The sequence below is a fragment of the Falco punctatus genome, assembly GCF_963210335.1.
Source record: "Falco punctatus genome assembly, chromosome: 7".
Classification (NCBI taxonomy): Eukaryota; Metazoa; Chordata; class Aves; order Falconiformes; family Falconidae; genus Falco; species Falco punctatus.
This window is the reverse complement of record NC_137587.1, coordinates 3127401-3149256: the sequence shown is the minus strand read 5'-3', so window position 1 is coordinate 3149256 and position 21856 is coordinate 3127401. Positions and strand designations below refer to the sequence as shown.

The window sequence follows — 21856 nt, the reverse complement described above, 5'->3', positions numbered from 1 at the left end:
AGGGAAAAGTGGTGCTCGACTTTTAGTTTTACTTGACCCAACACGGTTTTAACTGCAGTTCAATTCAGATAGCAGCACGCAGAAGCCAGGAAAGAATTCAGAGAATCAGCCAAGTGGAAGCACTAGTAGATGTAGAACACTTCTTTTTTTCATTTTCTTTTTTTAATATAATTTTCACGGGACTCTGATGCTAAAGAAAGGTAACAGAATGACAAATAGAAAATGAGCACCTTTCCAATATTTAGGCCATGAGCAACATAGGCAGCAGCTAATCCTGACGATGTGCCTGGACCCTGTTTCCAAATGTCGTATCTGAGTCCGTGAATAAAGTTAAATTTCCATGCCCCCTCTGCTGAGATGGCTAGGAACAAGAGCATTTAATCAGTAAACTTGCTGTGATTATATGTGGGGTGTGTGTGTAGGGTGAGCACTCCTACTGAGATCTGAACTGACCCCCCACCCCAACAGATGCATATACCTTATTACATTTTCACTATCAGATAGTTAATAATCAACTGCCTGGGCTGGACTGGAACCAGCAAGCACTAACAGTAAAAAACTCCGTATCACACTATCAGTGCCCTGAGCCATCTATCTGCTTTAAGCCCTGTCTAGATTAAAATAAAATTTCAAACAGATTAGCTACCATGTTTGCAGCTAACGTACTTTAAAACACTGGCAATCCTTCAGAGGTTAGTAGCTTTTAAACGTGACCAACCATAGGAAGCTGGGTTGAGAGGTAACACCTTTTAAAGATGGTAAAGAGTATTTGAAATGGAGTTCAAAATCATGTCAGTTAAAAACACATTGGCTAACACTCTTCTATATGCAACTCCCCTTCTGAACATAGAGCCAGCAGCAACCTTCTGCACTGATATTTCAGTCTCTGTATACCTTAAATATACACTCTCATTGCTAGAAAAACACCCTGTTCTTAACCTTAAAATATGGTATGTCTTTTCACCAAAAGCTTAAAAGGTGAAGGTCCCTGTCCATACCTTTACCCACAGATGTAGTTCCTAAGCCCCTGCGCGTAGGACTCATCTTGCCTTAAAAAAGAGAGAATGAGGACCCACCTTGCTGCTTTCTGAGTGAGTTCCATTGGGAAGTCGGGGCAGAGCAGCTGCAGCAAGCAGTGGTATTCCTGTGCTGTCAGCAAATCTGCAGGGAAAGAGAGGTGAGAACATCATAATTCTTTTTACAGGCTGTTCCCTCCCCTTGCTTCCTTTCCAGGAAAAAAAGCCTCATATTCCCTTCGACTCTCAATTTGAGTAGACTGGGTGCTAATGACAATTTAACTGCTCCCTAGGCCCTCAGAGCTGGGCTCTTCAGATGGAGTTTCCAGCAAAGACAATCAGAAAGAGGCCTGATAAAGGGGAAATTCCACTGAAGAGGCTCCTGCAGAGAAACTGTTAACAGGTAGTGATTCCGTGTGAAAACAAGGTAACCAAAACAGGGCAGTTTTAAGTAAGAACAGAGTTTGGTTTGACTTGAATATAACCATGTGGAAGAAGGAATCATTTCAAAGTTGCTTAAATTTGCTGAAATTCACTGGCATGGTGACATTCTCCACAATACGCCTGAAAACCATCCGCAGAACATCTGGCAGCTGTAACAAAGGCAAACAAGGTTTTTGGGTTGTGTATGGAAGGCTACACAGTATAAACCACAGATGTTATTACTTCGGCATTTGGTAAGGCAGCTGGATGGTCTCTTTTGGAATAATGTGTACAAATCTGGTCACTGTATTATAGGAAGCACAGAACGAAGATCCAAAAAACACAAAAACCCCAATCAAATGATTCATGGTTTAGAGAACAGCTTTGCAAAAGACTGGTCAAGAAAGGCTTCTGTGGTTCAGCAGAAAGAGTCTAAAAGAGGTGACTCTTAGGGAAGCTTATAGGACCCCAAGGGAATGGAAACATAGTGATGTCAAAAAGCCCTACATGATTGTATGTTCACAATCCAAAAGGCTGTGGACTGGAGTTAAGGAGAGGACTAGCTGAACAGCAGCAATTTTGCAGTACTTCTATATACAGAAGAATGCAAAGTATGGAAGATAGAGCCAGGGGTGGAAGTAGAGCCAAGCAGTAGGCAGGGAGGGGATCCAAAGGGCACAGGCACTGGGGCTGAGGTGGCATGAGTTCTTTTGCTACAGACACATCTTAGCCTTCCTTAGGATTACATCTAACCAACCTTGTCCCAGATGATAGTTACAACTTCTTTAAAGAACTCCTCCTCAAAGCCTGGCAGTTCAATAAAAGCAAGAGAAAGGGAAAATGCTACACCTTTGTCAGATGTTTCAAGAGGTAGGTATGCAGTATCAAAGGGACATTTCACTGCAACACCCAACCCAGTTAAATTAGTATTTTCAATGCTGACTAAAGAAATATTGCAGGAAAACTGTCACCAAAATCAAGCTATAGACTTTTCCTTTACCTACATTATTAGCCAGGGAAGCAGAAGAAAGAGAGGAGAGCGCTACTGTGTTTCTCTTCAGTTCAGGAAACCCTATAGCTGAAAAACACTGTTGTCAGGCATCCATTATAGACGCTCTCTAGAGTCCTATATTTTGCACTGCTCTTGGGAGGACATTCCACCTAATGAAGCACCTTAGGTTTAGGGTCATGTTATGAAAAGGTGATTTTGCTCTGTCTGGAAAAGCCAACTCTGCCATCAGAAATCTGCTCTAATGCAAGGAAGGCCCAGCCTGTGCAGAACTACAATACCATTGCAGAGATTTGTGCAACCCATCCTACTGTAGGGATAAACACATCGGAATCTCGCTTCTTCCAAAGCTGGAATGCTGAGCTGAATTCAATTTCTGTGGCTGCACTGAAATTACAAATGTCTGGGAGAATATGGAGGGCACTGTAAATTTTCTGTACTGTCATTTCTTACTAAAACATAAATCAGAGACTGCTCTCTATTGCAGATACTACCTTGGTCCTTCAGCAAGTGTATATATGAGATTGGGTACGGTGTGTTATGATGGTATCCAGTGGAATGGTGGGGTCTTCTGCAATATTAGCTCATCAGTTCCTGGAATGTCATCAAGGAAGGTATCACCAAGTTTCATGTATAACTGCAAAAAGGTATTACTGAAAAAGTCCCAGGAAAATGCGTATTTTTAACTGAATCTTCAGCTCACTATTTCTCTTGCATGATACTACATAGAAGAGAGAAAATTTTCTTCTCTGTTATTTTGTTAGATCCACAGTCATTTATAACAAGAGGTTTTGGTCCTAAGTTCTTAAGAAAACTATCAAATAGGGTAGGGTATAGGCAAATTTCATAAAATCAACTTCAACAGGCTCAGCATAGGAAGCAGGCTACAGGAAAACAGAGAAACTGGGCATAAAAAGGCTCTTGAAAGAGACATTTTCTCATAATTGAAGCACGGACCTCTTACAACTACTCCTCAAAGCCTTCTAAATCTAGCTTTGAATAATGGGCATAAATCTTTGTCTAAAAAGTCTACATGTTGGTCTGAAGGAGTCACACCATTTGGAAGCTTTATGCAATACTCAATTTACATTTTTTATTTGCTTAAATTCAAGTTTCTGTTTATGCATCCTTACACCTCTTGTTATTCTAATTATCTCTTAACAAGTGAAAGGAAAAGATAATGGCGAGCAAGAGCCCTTTCTTCATACAGTATCTTACTAAATCTATTTAGCTGATAATTATATTTATTTAAAGATAAATCTGTTTATCTTACCCTCTGCATCCCTCCCTCCCTAGCTCAGTCATATCTGTTGCTCTGCTTTGATCTCCTTCAGATTTTCCAAGTGTGGTGCCCAGCAGTGTACAAAGCATCCCTCATGCATTCAGAACAGACAAGGCTCTAGGAGGATAGTCTGCCCACTTTCACCAGCGAAGCCCCTTTTCATTAATTCTGAATTTTTTCTCCCCCTGAAGGTGAGGGAGTTTAAGGGTTTTTTGGAGGGTGAGGTTTCCTGAGAAAGCTGCACTTTGTTCGCAGTCCCTGTCAGGTTGCTGGACAAAAGCAGCTTGAAATGGTAACTGGGCTCTGCGCAACATTAGTTTTGAGGCATAAATAGAGATCTCTCACTTGCTGGAAATAACATACTTTTAAAACTGATAATAGTTTACACTGTCTTTTTCTCCTCCCTCTTCACACCAAGTCACAGCATCATCCTTACTCCTCCACCACAAAACAAAACAACACAGGGCAAAAGCAGAAGTCTGCTCAAAAAGACTTTGGGAAAGGGTTGCAGAGATCCGCTGCAACCAGCGCAGCAGAGGGTGAAGTTCATTGTCAATAAAAGTGGAATTAATTACAGTTGCAGCCTTTGAGCACATGGTCTATTTAGATGGGAACTAAACACAAAGCTGAAGCAGGGAAGTTCCTTCTCTAAAGAAGCCCTTTGCTTCTGTGCCTGGAGTAACGGCACCAAAGGAGTCACTGATGTACACAGGCAGCCTCTTTTAGGCTGTAACACAACTCAGCCTGTAGACACCCCAGGCGCCTGACCAATAAATCATATCAATTTCTCAGACTACAGATGAGTACCTATTACACAGGAAGGGGGATCACCACAGACCTTAGGAGGTATCTGCAGTTTGCTGCGATGACTGTTTTCCTATTCCCTACGGCAAGGTCAGTGAAGACCATGCAGAAAATTACATTTGCCCATGCACCATATTGTCTGCCAAGAGCCGCTTGGAATAAACAAGGGCAGTTTTGGTGCATGACCACATTGCTCCTTCCTGTCTCCAGGCCACAGCTGAGTAAATAGTGTTCAATGCTGCATGATGAAGAAAGAAAGAAAAGAAGGAAGGTACCAGTCAGAATGAGTGAAAACTGGAATCCACAACTGCTACTTTGGTTGCTACCACAAATTACTGTATCTCAAGTTCCACTAACAAATGAAGCAAATCACGGAGAGTTTAAATCTGACCCCACAGCACAGGGCAGTGAGCTATGCACGCTCCACCATGCTCTTGCTGTGGAACAAACTTGGTCATACCACGTGCCTAAGGATGGAGAGAGATTGCAATCTGCATGTTAACTGTGTCCCTTTACAGCTGAACACAACACTCTGCTCTTGTACTTCGAAGCAGCCAATAACAAATTCCAAAGTGATTCTAAAACAGCAGTACACTAAGAAGGAGCTGGGAGGCTTAATAGAATAAGTACAAAAGTAAGCAGAAATAAGTACAGAAAAGTAAAGTGGCATGGCTAGAGTTGCACAGAGCAGCTCATTCACCATTCACCCATAAATTTTTACTGTACTGTTCTTCAAACTCCTGTCCAGCCTGCACTGCTGCTGCTGCTGCCATGCCACTAGCAAAATCCTGACTCTTCCCTACAGATCTCGCTGTCTCGAGTAGTTTATTTTCAGTGCCTGAGGCTGACTCTTACTCACGTTTCAGAGACATAGTGGAGAAGGAAGTTTGTCCATGCGGTACAGTCTTAGAAAACAAACACCACTTTCTGGATAAAAATGGCCTACCTTCAAGAAACACAAAGGCAGGTGCTTCCTATTTCCCTGACTTTTAAAACGTGTATTGTTTTTACCAGCTTTGTTTCTGTTTGGTACGTGGCTGACAGATAGCACCTGACCCAAAGTGATGCAAACTCCAAGAACGCTAAGTGATGCCTTTATGCTATTGTCAGTGTAGTGAGGTGAAGACACACCTGAGCTATCTTTAAACTAGTTATCTTTCATACTGACAGCAGCCTAGCCACAGAAGCCTGGAGCTCAGTGAAGGTGTAAAATCTACTCAGGAAGCCAATAAATATTTAGGACTTAGCCTGAATTGTAGACATTGCTGCTGTATCTAGGCTGCTTTTGGCACAAGAAGTAGCTATCTACAATGCTGTCACAACACTGAGACAGCTATAAATATGCCCAAAGCAGTAGGACAATATTTACTGCAGATGGTGTATGAAATCTGCCCCAAAAAGTCACATTAGTAGCTTCCCAGAAACACAAGGATTGCTTTGATGAATATACATCAGAGTTCCCTCTTCCCATCACCATTTATGTAGAACCACTATCCAAGCAGGCTGGAGCCCTGGGCAATGTAGCCTTCCCCTTTGGATTATGGTAGGACACACACTTTCCACAGGTTGCTTTTCTACCGCAGTCATGAAGTCATTCAAGAGCCATAAAGTCATAAAGCTGTAAATCAGTCTCCTGGAAATATAACAGAGAACAGCCTAAGAAATAATACTTTTTAAGTGTTGGGAAAGTCTTTCCTGGCCTTTAGTTTTTTGAGGTTTCTGGTATAAGTAAGTATCACATCCTTAGGATATTCTATATCTGTGCCAGCTTGCGATCTTGTAGAAAAGAACAAAACCAAACCAAAGCCCCTAAAAATCAAAGTCTATATGTTCTTGTGCTGTCTGTAGGAGCTTCGATTTTACAAAAAACTGAATATAAACATGAGTATTGGTAACACTGCAACCTCACAACTCGCACCTGGCTAATAGTCTATGTTCTGCACATGCCTTGTTCACAAGATACCTAGAGCCCAATTTCTTCCATCTACCTAGCGCTAATAACAAACAGAAACCCAAGAATTCTAGGAAAATTAATGCATGCATAGGACCTAAACAGCGATATACAGCTGTGTAAAAAACACGTCTTACTCGTAACGCTTTCTGCTAAGAAAAATTCAAATAATAATTCTTACTTTTCAATTAATCTTTTATAGAATTTTGCATTGAGATTCTATGACCTATCATGAAAAAGATCTGTTCCTGGTACTTGAGAGAATCATTGTTTAAATAAGAATTTGAAACAAAATAAAAACATTCAAGGGCTGTTTCTTTGACTAAATTGCTTTTGCAACTGACAAGAAGAGATATAAGATAAACAGAAACAAGAGCCAGAATGTGCATTTGTCTAATTTTTAAAATGGATTTTCCTTATTTTTCAAACAAACAAAAACCAAAACAGCAGGTCACATAATTACCGCCACAAATCTGAGAAGGAAGGTTAAATAAAGGTAAACTAAGCAATAAGGAATAAACACTCGCACACTTTCCCCTGAAGTTGTATAAGCATGTTCACGTAAGATGTGTACAGCAGGATTCATTCTGCTCTTGAAGTGCACATAGAGCTCCCACAGTCGTTAGAAAACAGTCCTAAGAATGGAGGAAAATCAGAAGAAAACTGAGACACACCCACTTGTTACTTTTAAGTGACAGGAAAATGCACTAGAAGCCGAAGATTTCGGCCAGGTTACCTGAAAACCAACTTCATTTTTTAAATGAAGGTTTTCTAATGAACAGCTTAAAGAGGGTAATGGTCAAATCTGTTTCATGGCTCAAGATAAGAATCTGTGCTTTACATGGAGTCTTGGACATAAGCGGCTTTAAAAGACTATGTGGCTTTGTACCAACGGCTGGCTCTATCCCATTAGATACTAACAAAAAAATTATTTTTTTTCTTAGTTTTAGTAAGTGGATGTTTTACCTCTGCGTTCCTGACGGTTAAATTCAACCAGCAGCTAAGCCAATCTAAAACTTTACTCCTGCTGAAAGGGGCAGGTCTCACTCCTCTCTCTCTTCTTTCCTGTCCCCTCGCTTGCTGCTGGCCGCATGGTTCTGAACCACCCCTTGTCCCAGCTCTGGCACTCATAGGCCCCTGCTGAGAAAATTCAACTTTTTCCCTGGGCTAGCGAATTGCACTCGCTCTTAGAAATACCTGATGAAGCTCAGGCAAAGCAAGCTGTGGAAGAGCACGGGCGGGTGTAGGGAAGAGAGAAGGTGGAGAAGGAGAGCTGAACCTCCCCTCCTCAGCAGGGATAAACTGTTAAATAGGTTCAGGTAATTCCCTGCTTAAGATGTCTTAATTCTTAAAGTCCAGGATGTATGCAAGGCATTGTCATAGGATTAATGATCCTACTAATTAAAAGCAGGTTCAGCTTTACTGCGTGTACTTGCACCACACCTGCTAAGACAGTTTGTGAACACTCTATTATTAGACACACTTTTTTTAAGACAGAACTTTTTAAAAAAGTTTTTTAAGACAGAACTTTTGGCATCCTTACTATCTCCAAGCAGGCAGAGAGTTCAGGTTATCCACAAACCCCATCTACTCTTTCCACTGATACAATTTAGGTCCTCCCAGAAGGGATCCCCAGGCATCCTCAGGAAAGGACCCCAGAAGACCTCGTGGCTGACACGAGACAGCAAGAGCAGATGGGGTAACTGAAGAACACACAGAGCTGCCAGTTTGGCTCGGGGTGGGGTGGGGTGTGTGTCTTCCAGGAGCGTACCTGCAGCACTGGCGGCACCCTGGATTGCCTCTCCGGACCTATGAGAGTACTAGCAAAATCCTGCCAGATGTAAGGGCGCTGCTGCAGGCACCCAGTCTTCACAAACAAGATTTTTTTTACGCTCTACAAAAGGAGCACGGCTGCAAACAGCAGAGTTAGGTGACTCCTGTTGACAACAGGTAAAAAGACCCAGCTTATAATATGAAAAAGAGTGTCAGAGATACAGTGAGATTTGCCTGGAACAACCTGTGTCAGACTCAGGACAAATACAGCGGAGAGCTAAGCAGACTGACCTAGAGAGATTTGTTGCGTGAGTGCTGCCGGAGAGAGCGGTTCGAGGGGATTAGCACTGCGGTGAGGTCGAAAGCCGGTTTTGAGGCACTCGGGTAAGAAGGAAAAGATTCAGCTGCAGCTGATGTGAAGAATGAAGAAGAGAGAATCCGGACAGTTCAAATGAACTTTAAAGTGGGCCTAATATGGGCAAGCTTCCAGCAGCACCGTCTTTTGAATGAGCTACAGGGTTTTTTTAAAGAGTAAAATCCTTTAGGTGGTGATTATTTTTCTGCTCTTTGATCTTGAGCCCTTTTATCAATAAACCACTTGCCAGATTAACAAAAACAAAAAAATGAATTTATACAGAACTGCTCCAATTCTATCTCCAAAATCCAGAATCTTGCTGTTCATACAAACTCTAATCATCCTCTAGTCCCTTTCAGATTCCCCATAATTACCCTTCAGCATCAAACATTTCATGTGGCAGCGTTACTTCAGCTTTGAGTGAAATGTTACTCGGGGGAGGACGAGCTGTGCCAAAGGTACTGTCCAAGGCTATCATCTGGCGTGCTTATGTGGCTAGCATGGCACATCCACAAACTGAAAAATTTGAACTTTCATTAGAAACATAAAAAAAGTTCTCAGCTCTCATGGTTGTAAAGAAAATATTCCAATAGTGGAAGAGTTTAACTGACGCAGTGTGGTATTCCTGAATCCACAGACAGCCTGAAACATTACTCAAGTTTGGACTTTCCACCTACTCTGGGAACCTGAACACTACACCTAATGCAACACTGAAGACATTGTTAACTCTTCAGTTTCTTGCTTTAACTGTAGGATGGGAATTTGAATGAAGTTGGAGCTTAAAGAATTCAGAGTTCCCAAAGTGCAAGAACAGCAAACACTAAGAAAGGAGAAGCTGCCACAACTTCTGTCAGTATTTCCAGAAGTAGAAAAAAGAAAACAGAAGATGACAAACAAAAGAGACTGGTTCAAGTTTTCCAGTACATTATTGACTACAGCAATCAAATAGTGGCTTAAACTACTGGCTTAAACTTTATTTACTACATGGACACCTCATTTTCTCCAAGCTGCTTTCTTTAACATTTGCAAAGATAATTCTGTGCATATTCGGAAGCACATACAATCCTAAAACTATGCTCTGCTCATTGAGTATGATCCAAAAGGACATTTAGCCTTCTCCAAAGGACATAGGCTTGAAGCAAACAAAGAGGCTAGTTTTGTGGACTACAATATGAAAATGTATGACTTCCCCTTATGTTTCAGAGGCATTAAAAAGCCAAGTAAGAAATTTTAAGAATGTCCTAACATCTGAAGTTAAGTGTGATTATAAATATGCTGTATATTCTTGGGTAACTGTAAGCCTGTGGAACAGCAGAGATCACACCTGGTAAACCTTGGTCTGTAGGCAGCTACATGAGAAATGACATCAGATAACAAAAGGCACTTTAATTTACCAAATACAGGCATAGCAAAAGCAAACCAAACCAACACAAGGCTGACTCTTAAGACAGATAAACTAGAAAACTAGAAGTAAGGTACAGTTTTAGAGTGGGAGTAATTTATAACTGAAATGCTGTGATGTTTGACATTCATTGTATGTGTCAACCATGAAACCGTGTTTTCCTTTCACTGTAATGTCAATAAAGATGTAACTAGCAGATCTTCCAAGCAATAGGTGAACTAATAGGTTTAGACTGCTTCTATCTTGTTCAACAATTGATTTTTCCCCACTTTGAGGAGTTCACAGTCAGTCATTGAGAAAATAATCAATCCAACGCCAGAGCTAATTGGTCTTGTAAACAATAAGGAGCAAACATTCCTGTTGGAGTTCTGGCCATCTGGGGGGCAGACTGCTCAACCACTTGAAACGGGACCCACAGCAATCTCAAGAGTGAAGTACAGGAATGCCAGCAACACTTCACTGGAGGGGACCATCAGCATTTCCCCAAGCTCTCAAACAGCAGCAGCAACCTTTAGACAAGATGTGGATCAGCCTCTATTCAAGAAAACAAGTTGTCATTAAGCTTAAGATCTTCAAAACAACTGAAGAATTCATAGCTACACATCACAAGACGGGCAGAGTAAATGGGCAGGTGGTACACAGCTGCATCTCATGCAACACAGGACCTTACAGATATGTACAAGGTCTAGTGACAGTAAGGGGACTGTGGCCAGGGAGAGGCACGCAGTCTTCAGGTAATGTTAGGTCTTTCCTTTCTGTTTTGGGAGCCCCAGGAAATACAGTTAGCTGGCAGACAGCTCATCTGTGTCACACACGCAGGGTCAGGGAGCAGAAGCAAGCTATGACATTGGCTCAAAAAGAGAAGGAGGTAGAGGTTAAGAAGGACATACAATGAACTATGGAAATGCTGCAGATTGCTGTAGCAATCAAAGATCAAAGATCAAAGATCTCCTTGCCGTCCAGTTTCTTCCTTGCCCAACCTTTCCAAGAAACACCAATGAAAGGTTCCAGTGAACCAGTTCCAGTAGAATCATGTATTTTCAAACACCTTGAATCTCCCAGGTGCTTCAGACTTACTTGGCATGTAAAAGCATGAAGTGCAATGATCAACAATTTTCTCAGAACCACGAACGAAACAAATGTTTTGGACTCTCCTTTTTCAATGGGTGGTTTGGAAAAGGTTTTCAAGGAACAGTGCTGTTGCTACAAACACCTCATGGAATAGAGACAAAACATTTCAACATAATCTAGATCACAATTAAGGATGGCCTTGTGTGTCTCCCCCTGCTCCACACAGACTCTTCAATAATCCACTGCAAAGTTTTGAATGGTTAACTGCACCTTCACCAACAGCTGTCACCACAGCAGGCACTCTGATGCTGCTTCTCTGAAACTTGTCCACCATGAGCCCAATCATGAAAGAGACAATTTCAGTCTTGCGAAGAACGGAGAATCCCACATGCCACCAAGAGCAACACCAATATGCAATTACGCAAAGCAGTCAACTCACTGTGGTTGAAACTCCAGAAGCTGGTTGGGATCCACAAAGCAGTGAATGGTCTAGCACATCTTTCTCTGTGCACTTGTGTTCATCTGGAACAATTTGACTACCTGACTTAAACATGAATCTTCTAAGAACTGAAAGCCATTCATAGTCTTGGCCATTCTTGGACTTTACTGCACGGCAGATTTATACATATGTTTATATACAGGCTACACAGTATAATCCCAAGCACCCAGACTGCTGGCTAGTTTTCTCTGATTTTCTTCTACAAATTATAATGCTGAGAAAAACAGTCCAAAAAAGAAAGGATGTTGCTCTTAGGAGCCTCTGAGTCAACAGTTAAAGCCTCTATTCATAAAAGTATGTATTGCAGTATCTGGACCCATGCTTGGGCAGTGTGGTTCAGTTATGTAAAATGCTCTCAAACACACTGATACTGAGACTCTTTAATGAGTGTAAAAACTTAGGAAGAAAACGAACCTCAAACCAATAAGAAAACTGGCTGGAGGAAGGTAATCTGGTTAATTACAAGACTGAAGAAGTCATCATTAGTTATTTAGAAGGAAATGCAGTGGAGCATGTAAGCTCCACAGAGAATGTTTGGAGCCCATTACAATATCAATGAGCTAGATTAATGATTATAAATGACCACCACTACAGAACTGGTCTGAATGCAGAACAGCATGAATGCACTAACAGAAATCTGAAACAAGGCACCCAACTACCCCTTTTAAGGGTAAGCTTTTGGCTAAGGTTCTGTAATGTCTCTTGATTTTAACTCCTACAATACCCTAGTGAGCTGTGTGTCCTAAAAAACGTAATGACTTTAAAAAGATTGGGAAGAAGAGAGAGAAGGAAATAAGTTAGTTTTCTCTATTTCACATGAAGAATTACACATTTTATAAGAATATAACCCAGATATTAATTTCTAAAACATGAAACAAAGCTTTTTTTTTTTTTTTTACATTCCTTCAGCTTCAGCCCTGCAAGTCCTAAACTCTTCAGATGACCATTAATCCTGAAAGTTTCTCATTGACATCGTGCATCTTTGTCAAAGTTTAACTTAAATGTCACTTATTTTACAATAATACACTTCCATGGACCATCTACCACCAACCACAAAGTTAAGAGCATTTTCCTGGAGGGAAGTTCAAGTAAATGCCCTAAATCTTCCAGCATTATGCCCCAACACGGGTAGTATGCATATATTATGGTAACCAAGGAAGTGTAAAAAACTAGACAAAAGAGCAACTCCTGTTGCAGAAACAAAAAGGACACTTCCTTGTTGCTGCTGCACAGGGCTTTCTAGAGGGGGAAAAAAAGTCCATCTACTGGAGGACAAATGTAGAGATGAATCCATACTGTAATCCTGGCTTGTAGAAACTGAAAATAAATAGAGTTCAGCTGTTTAATCTTTTTTCAGCCTCATAACGAGGTCATGCTCTCCAGGATCTTTGCAAGGGTCTTTATGGCAAAAGCAATAAAAAGGAATATCTCTTAACTGATTAGTGGTGGGATGATAGCTTAGTATAGTGAGCAAATCATTCTGACCAAATATGACACGTGAGTGATTTCTCCTAAAGGAAGCACGATCCGTATTTTGCGGAAGCTCCTGGATGGATTGCAGCTGTGTTGTAGGCTACTGAGAAGCCAATGCAATCAAGAAACAAAACACAACCTCTGAAAGACATAGGACTGTCCTTCTTTGGAATAAAAGATGGCAGGAGTCCTAAAACCCCAAATACCGTTACTGCCGACTAACCCATTTAATGACAACGCTGAGATGGGCCATCCAGAGTGAATAACACTGTATTAACCTCTACCAGCAGCTGGGGCCTCAGCTACATTGTTCTAACACAACTGTATGCTTTGTGGTTTCACTTACATTTTTTTGTCTCCTATGCAACAATATCCTGACTGTTCAGCAAAAAAACCCCATCATGGAAACGCAAGTATGATAAACCCTCAGAGTGGGAGTCAAGATGAAAGCTGCTCTTTAAGCATCTCCAGCTATTGAAGGCTTACAAAACACATGTTCCTTTTATTTGCTGCAACATTTGCCCTTCTTTTCCCATTCGATGTTGAGACTTATGGAGCAAGTCTGAAAATCAGATGGTGCAAATCATACAGCAATATAGCTTTAAGAAGTACTTAAATGTAACGTATTTCAGCATATGTTCTTGACTCAAAGGAAATGTGCTGGATCTTTCAACGCAGAGCTTAAAAGCTGAGGTCCTATTTGCTCCATGCAATTATAATACTGCTACCCTGTTGGGAAAAAAATTGCTTCCTGGTGTTTCTGGCAAAAGAACTGTATCTAAACTCATTATATCAGATGTAGCTGCATTTTAGTAGTACTCTAGGCAAAGTGGATGGTAAAAAAGGGATGCTGTATAAATGTATTAATTCATATTCCCCTCACTTTCATGCCACGTTTAAAGGTAACATCCATCCTTCCAGTTGTCTTTCACATGAGTTATCTCCTGTCTGGATCTGTTTCAGGCTTTGCTGTTCCAAGTCCCCACCTACATGCAGTAGTAAAGCTCTGAAACTAGTAGTGCTAGATCTTAAGAGATTCGAGATTAAATAAAATAATTAACATATAGGGGATCCCAAAGGAAAGCAGAAAATATTCCATCTCCAAAAAAGCTCCGAGATGTTCAGCAGACAAATACAAATTACAAGAAACAGCTTCTCAGTTATTATAGAAATAAAGTGACTCTCTGGACCTGAAAACCTGGGTCCACATGCCAAAACAAGATTTTACTTACCAGCTCCTTGAATTGGAAACTCTGACAGGAATAACAGGGGTTTTGAGGATCCATGCTGGTGGGCAACAAACCATGCTGAAGTTCAAGGTTTCTAAATTATCTGCACTAAATGGGGTATGTTTGGAAAGCCACTTTACATGACATGTTTATCAAGGGAAAAAACAAATCTTCTCACTATTTACTTTTGCTCTTTCCTTTTAGGAGGATGTTTTCTAGGGTTTGGTAAGGAAAAGATGAGAGCTGCAAAGGGAAATAGACTGAGCGTCTTTATGTGTGCATCTCATTTTCACTTGCAGCTTTGTATACACAGCTGTGACCAGAACAGACTTTGGCTGAATGAAGGACACACAGTTCTGCACCCACTGCCACAGCACAAGGAAGATCATCATTACTCACTTTGCAGTTAACATTTGAAACAGCAAATCAGTGAATTATTTGGGAATTTAATGAGCTTTTTTTCTGATCTTGCCTTTTTGAACTGCTGTATCACTCAAAGACTTTACACAAATAGTGTAGATTTGAAAGCTCTCCAGTGCTAAACAGATCAGATTCTAGTTTCAACGTCTGAGTAAAAATGTTAACTATTCTCAATATTAAAAAGAAGCACCAAAAATACTTTCTGTTATACCTATTAGGAAAAAAAAAGAAAATAATACAACTACTAGAATTCCCTTGTATAGCAGGAATATGTGGAGATACAGGAGTGGAGTTTGTGGCTACAATAATGTGCCTTCAGATACGACACAGGAATAGGGTCAGAACAGTTTTGACTAGATAACTTATGATCTGTAAACCAAGTATAATTTATTATTCATCTTTCCAGTATTTTAATTTTTGTAAGTGTGAATACTTCTGGTTGGCAACATGAAAAGGATTAATATTTAGTGATAATATCAGCAAATGGCCACATCTGACTCAATAATGTCCAAAAGCTATAAGGAAAAAAAATATATCAGTGAATGAAGGGGTAAAATTTAAGCAGGTGAAATAGTATCTAGAATTATTAAGCAGAAACATAAAAAATATTTATAATTTTCTGCAAAAAGTGTCAATGTTCAGTGGAGTCACAGATTTGTCATTCATCAAAGCACTAGCTGCACATAGGAAGTCTGGGATTCAGTCACAATTCCTCCCCTGCTTGGGAATATAGGAGAAGAATACAGTGCTGTAATTATTCATGTTTGAGGCACTTTATAGCAGGTTAAAAGTTGATACATAACATTATAAATGGAGATCTATAATCCTTTTACAAACTTGGCTATCATGGCCTGCATGGGAATAGAAAACACGGCATAAATGAACCATCCAGAAAACTGAATAGTTACAAAAAGACCAGACAAAGATTACACTATCCCTGAAAATCTTGGACAGCAGTAACAAGACATGAGTACGTTTGCATGTTTCAGGCAGAAACGATACCACTGCTCTCCTATGCAGAGACTGAGAACAAACCAAAAAATAAAGCCTGGAAAAACCAAAGCACCAGCACACTCATTTCCCCAAGAGGTGTTAAGATCCACTGGAAAAAGAGGATGGTTACTTGTCAAGGAAAGCTCAGTGATCTGTGATACAGAGGCAAACTAGCACAGAGGAGTGAAATATGGAAGTGGCTGGAGGAACTCCGCATGATCCTCGGGTGGAAGATGACAGTATGTCTTATAAACAAGCCTACAGAAAAGGTTTTCTTTAAACCCTTTCCTCCAGGGAGACTGAGAACCTAGCCCTGGTAACTCAGAGAGGATGGAAGTGCAGGAACTAGGTTCCAGACAGACCAACAAGAGGGTTCTAATTCAGACAAAGGGACTGCAAAATCAGGAACCCAGCATGCAATGAGAAAAATCATAATTATTCCATCCTGCATCAGGTCTGAGACTGAAGAAGAACAATATTTACTATTACACAAGGCAAGTTCAGCAGTCTGCCCAGTCTGGTAACTGTGGCACTGCTTACTCCCCACTGTACACCTGGAGATGCTGGTGTGTGGCACACAACAGAGGTCTTCCCATTTCTTAAGATGATGAATTGCAGTGCTGAGTGTGCAATTTTGCCTTTCTTGTCCTGAAGCTGAAGTAGAACCCATAAGGTAAAACAACTTACTTCCTCTTATTTACATAAGACAGGCACAATCTTGTCCTCTTCTCTTAAATTACACCCTCCAGACTTTTCACTTTCCAAGCAGAAAGCCTTGGGTCAAGAGAGACTCTTCTGTCACAGAATGCCAAGGGAATTAGAGTACCTAATGTAATAATCAAGACCCAGAGATATGCTATTGCCCATTCAGTACAGAACATCCACAGGACAGTCATGCACTTAGTCACTACCCAACACTAGCTAGATCCTTCAGTTATGGGTCCGGTCTCAAAATAATGTTGAGTATTTTCCTCATTAATCTGGCTGGGTAGATTATCGCTGAAAGCCTAATTGTGCATTATTACTAACTGAATGGATGAGAAACAAATGAACAGAATCCCCAATTAAGAGATCTGAGAGCACTGTGAAACAGACAGTCACTAGTGTTCTAAACAAAACCTCTTTTTATTAAACTGGTTAATATTTAAATCTTTAAAATATAAGGACATATGTGTTTCTGTTTCTAGGGTTTTCCTTGCCTGTTCCAAGACAGATCATCCTGTGAAACTGGAGCCCAACATCAGCTGTACAGAAGGAAGGTCTTTAAGCGATAGTACATGATACTGCATTTAACAGTGTTCCTGTGCCAGTTTGCATAATGAGTGGGGGATGAAAAGCAGTCATTTTTCTTCATGTACAGCTCAGTGAGGACAGTTCCAAGCCTGCCACATAAAACTTCTTTAATAATGCAATCCAGTGCCTTTGATTTGAGGAACACGCAAAAGAATAAACAACCTATTAATCTAAATTTTCTCGTTTGCCTGAAAGTACAAAGTGGCAACGAACAAACCTCTTGGCTACATTAACTGTACTGAAATGCAAAACTGCTTCTTTTCTCACCCTACAGTTACTCAGGAAAAAGGAGGGGGAAGAACAGGGAAGGGAGAGAACAGGCAAGGGAAGCAGAAATGGTTTTAATATAAATAGTTCAGTCAAAAAACATGGGGCACAATGAATTCTGAAAAAAGGCTTTCAAGTATTGCCACACAAAGGCACTTTAATACAAGTGGATGCGCTCAGAAGATGAGTGCAAGAGATAGCATTACCTAGTAAAGAGCAAGAATCCTCAGGCTAACCTGCTCTCAGTTGAGCTGGTACTGTCAAGGCGAAGGAACCGCTGGTAGTAGCTTGATGAATGTTTTCAGTGGTTTTGTTTGTTTTGGGAAGCTTCAATATAAAATACAGGCGAACACCTTGATGAATGTTAGTCTCCTGACTGTCTGCAGTGGTGTGCTTTGCTCTGTTATTCTAATGTACTTGCAGCCAGCAGAGGTGCTTTCGTTATCCTTCCACAAATTTTTACATCTGAAACAATTATCCTAGAAGCACTGTCAGTCTGACTCAGACTGAGCCTGCTGTGCCCGAGCACCACGTTCAGGCATTCGGCTAGAAAGTTTTGGCAAACGTTCTTGGTTCCCCTGCAGCCTTTTTCACAGCTTGAGAAGGGCAGAGAGATAGTAAAGTTGCTTGTCAAAGCAGCTTCACTACATCTACGGTTTGAGTAAAACAGGTAGAGTTTCAGTCAAACTCTATATGTATAGCAAATTCTAATGTACATCAGAAAGTTAGGAAAAAGAAAAAAAGCTGCTTCATTGGCTAAGCGGGCTTTTGCAAAAAGTGGAAAAAATATTCTGACAACTTCGGGATAAGCATAGGAACCATAAACTGAGAAAAGGGTGGGACCTATACCCCAGAGGAATTAATATCTGTGGGTTAAGCATCCACAATACTTTTTGTATTGAAAGTTCAGGAAGAAGCTCAAAATACCTGCAACCACAGTATTTTCAGTAAAATGTTATTTGAGCCAATATGCTAGTCATCTTTCTGCTTTGGCTCCCACTCTTCAGCACGCAGTTAAAGCCAGACAAGACAATTTTAGCAAGCTGTTGATAGCTTACGCTTACAGCTGTAACCAAGAGATCTGAAGTTATATATAAATTGTTTTCTAAGGATGAGAAGTTTTATGGTGCTAAGACCAAGTGTGGCCTGCTAGGCCCTTTATATCACCACCAAGCAAAGTTGTAATAAAAACCTAGATTTTATGCTGGGTCATCTACTGAGAAGGGCAATCCTATTCTCCTCCCTACCTCTCATTCCCATCTTCACGCCAGCACAGCTGCCTGTACAGCCCCACTGTGAATGGGACAAGAAACTGATTAAACTGAAAAGTAACTTCATTTTTCCAGGTAATTTTTTGTTTTGGTCAGCTCTGTGCTGTCTTCATTACACAGCTAACTGCACCCCACAAAGAAAGGGAAGAAAACTAGGAGCAGAGAGGAGGCCAAGGACTACTACTTCCCTCACCAGCACCAACCCAGAAGTCCTTATCTAGCTTAAGGCTCCACTGCCTTCCTTGGGAAGAAGCAGTTTCCTTGCAAGCCACCTTGTAGAACAGCTGGCCACAGGACTTCCAGTAAAGCTCTCTTCTTTTTTCTCCTGTGTCTGAAAGCAACGCGTCACCTTCCTCAGAATGTAATCCACAAAATGTCCCTAACTCCACAGCAAACAGGACAGTGACAGGCAGTATCTCACAATTGATAGCACTTGAATTAGAAAAATCAAATGAAATCCATAATATTGCTGTTTTGTTTTTTTTTTTAAATAATAAAGTCAACACTAGTGAAAAAGGAGGAAACTAATCTCTTGGAGAGTAAGTTTAACTATCTCCTGCATCATGCAATTCTAAATCATTAAGGAAATTGCTTATGGTTATTAAAGCTAGAGAATTAAAAGGATAAATCATTCTGAATTTATCTACTGAAGAATCTCTTACAAGAGTAAAATCTTGAGCTAAAGTTAGTGAGCAAGTGCCAGGTGCCTCCAATTATATCCTCCAGTAGCCACCATATGAAGAATTTTAGGGTCATCTTAATTAAGGACAAATGAATCTTTAACCAGTCACTTCAGTACTTAGCAATGGTGTACAATCCTCTGTTTTGTAACATTCAGAGGCTGCATTTTAAATGCTTTTATTAAATAAGATAGGAACATCCCTTGCTCTGGGCAAGAGAGTCATTAGATGCAGCTAGTTCCACCCTGTCTCTCTTATGTGTTTGTATTTGACTTGGAAAGGTGCATCTCCTTCAAAAATAACATGCCTGCCTTAAGGTTTTCCAACCAAGTCAATTTTCTTTCCTAGTAATGGGAGTACCTACCCTTTTGAAGTTTTTTTTGGTGGTTCAGGGGGTTTTTTTGGTGTTTTTTTTTAAGAATTACTCATGATTATCAAGTGGTTGAAAGTGTAATCATTAATTTTACAATTACCAGAGTAGACTTCTCTGCAGCAAGCAGGTTAATAGCTGAAGAGTTCAAAATCCTGAAAATCCACCCACACTTGGACCGACATGCCAACATAAGGCATATTTTGCCTTTGCTGTCAGTTTCTATTGGTATTTAGAAGATTTACTATTCAACTTCACGAACAGCAAACAGCACTACAACAAACCACTCCAACTTGAATAAACAAAAAGACCTGCTTTGAGATCTTCACAGTTTAAAAATCTATTTTTCCATGCAATAGAATAAAATAATGATGAGCAGGGATCAACCAACTTATAGATAATAACCCTTCTAGAGACTTTACAGTACTGCCCAAGCAGTGAAATTCTCATCTTATGTTACAATTTCCTGTTTCAAACTGAATTTTTCCTTGTTTACACCTTCAGATGTTTTGGAAGTCATGCAAAAAGATATACCAAGGCTTTGTTCAAGCTGTTGCCTAATTTCATGCACAAGTTATAAAATCAACAAAGAAGAACTACCTGCTATGGAATTTGCTTGGTACATGGGCTAGGAAGGTAACTAGTATTAATTAACTTTTTCAGTAGTGTAAGACTTTGTTTATCTCAAAAAAACCCAAGGAAAAGCCATTTAAAAACATGACAGTAGTACAACATTATATTTGTATGGCTAAGCATTGTAAATATCATAAAATGGTAAAATTAGGAACGTACAGAAAACTTTATCTACCTCAAGTCTGTGTAAGTTATATCATCATTTCCTCCATTATGCAAATATGGTTCTTAAGCATTACACTATTAGAGCATTTTCCCTAGTTTCTTAGTAACATCTATCATTCTTGCATACTTCATACAACTTGCATTGTCACAGTGGTGCCAAACATCTTTATGGATAAGATCCTTGTGTTATACTTTATTGGATATCACATACTTTCCTTTCCAAAAGGCATGCAGGATGAAATTCAGGTAATAGGAGAGAATATGTTCTCTGCCAAACACTAACAATATTTTAACTACCTTGCTGATATATTTCAACCGGAAGATTTAAGTAAAACTCATCTAGTACTAGCACAGATATCTTTCATAGACTTGTAAGCAGTATAAAAATAAATAACACAATGTAATCAAAGAGTCTGCTGGCAGCAGCGAATAATAGTGAGAAGCTAGGAATTTGCAGAAAACTTGAAAGAGAAACAAAATGAAACAGGTAAAAAAAAAGTCAGGGGACAAAAATACAAAGATAATCATATGCATATCAGGAGAAAACTGTAGAAATGATAGTCTTCTTGACATTTTGCTTCATAGGAGGAAAAAATAAAGTAGCATTCAGGAAAAGCATGTGCTGCATTTAATATAATACATATCATCCTTCCTTTTTCTGCATAATCCAAAACATTTTCCATTTCAGTGATAATTTAGGAATATGTCAGTTAGTGGAGTGGTACTTAACATATTAAAAAATTAAAAGCAGATGTTTGTAATCTGTCAATTTTCAAGAGGATTGGCTGACAAGCTCTCAGCACTGCTGAGAATTGATTTTCAAAGTCTGGAACACCTGGGAAATTTTACAGGAGTAGGATAAAAGCAGAAGTCGCATTAGCACTTAAAAATTCTAAGATCAGGGAATTACTCTGACTGAAGTGGCTATCTGAGAGAAGCACACAGTATACCAATGAGTGCAAGGACGGGGTCAAAATAAGGCCTAAAGTGCTGCCATCGGTTGAGATAACCTAGGCATCTGTACCATGGCCAGCCTGATAGTACTCCCAAATATAATACGCAACCATGAAATATTTGACTTCATCAGTTAATTACTGATAGCAACGAACAACAACAAAAATTCTTGGTGTATTAACGAATCTTTTCAAATTCTAAATTTTTTTCAAAGTCTAAATGTAAAAGAGCATCAAATAACAGCCTTTGAGAGATACTACACTTTCTACTGAACAGTGCTGTGATTAAATATATGAATTGTTCAAACCAACCACCACACGCATTAACATGATAACCATTATATCTCAAAATAAAGATGAGGAATCACTACTTAGAGGGTGTATTTCTCCTGGGATCCCCAAGAATACCCCCTTAGTTCCACATTCTGAAGCAATTTTTCAATTAATGACCTAGAAAAGACCAAGAATTATTGATAACATTTGTGAGCCAAAAAGAAAGAGAGGAAACAGTAAAAATTTAAAAG

At 39.9% G+C, this 21856-nt stretch overlaps 1 protein-coding gene across 1 annotated transcript in view; it reads right to left on the bottom strand.

The window, feature by feature from the left end:
* The window catches only part of CSTPP1 (centriolar satellite-associated tubulin polyglutamylase complex regulator 1), an 85056-nt gene that overhangs the window by 14632 nt on the left and 48568 nt on the right, over window positions 1–21856 (bottom strand). Inside the window, exon 4 of the mRNA XM_080395782.1 lies at window positions 1077–1161. Within this exon, the coding sequence (XP_080251908.1) occupies window positions 1077–1161 (85 nt within the window). The remainder of the gene's footprint in view (window positions 1–1076; window positions 1162–21856) is intronic.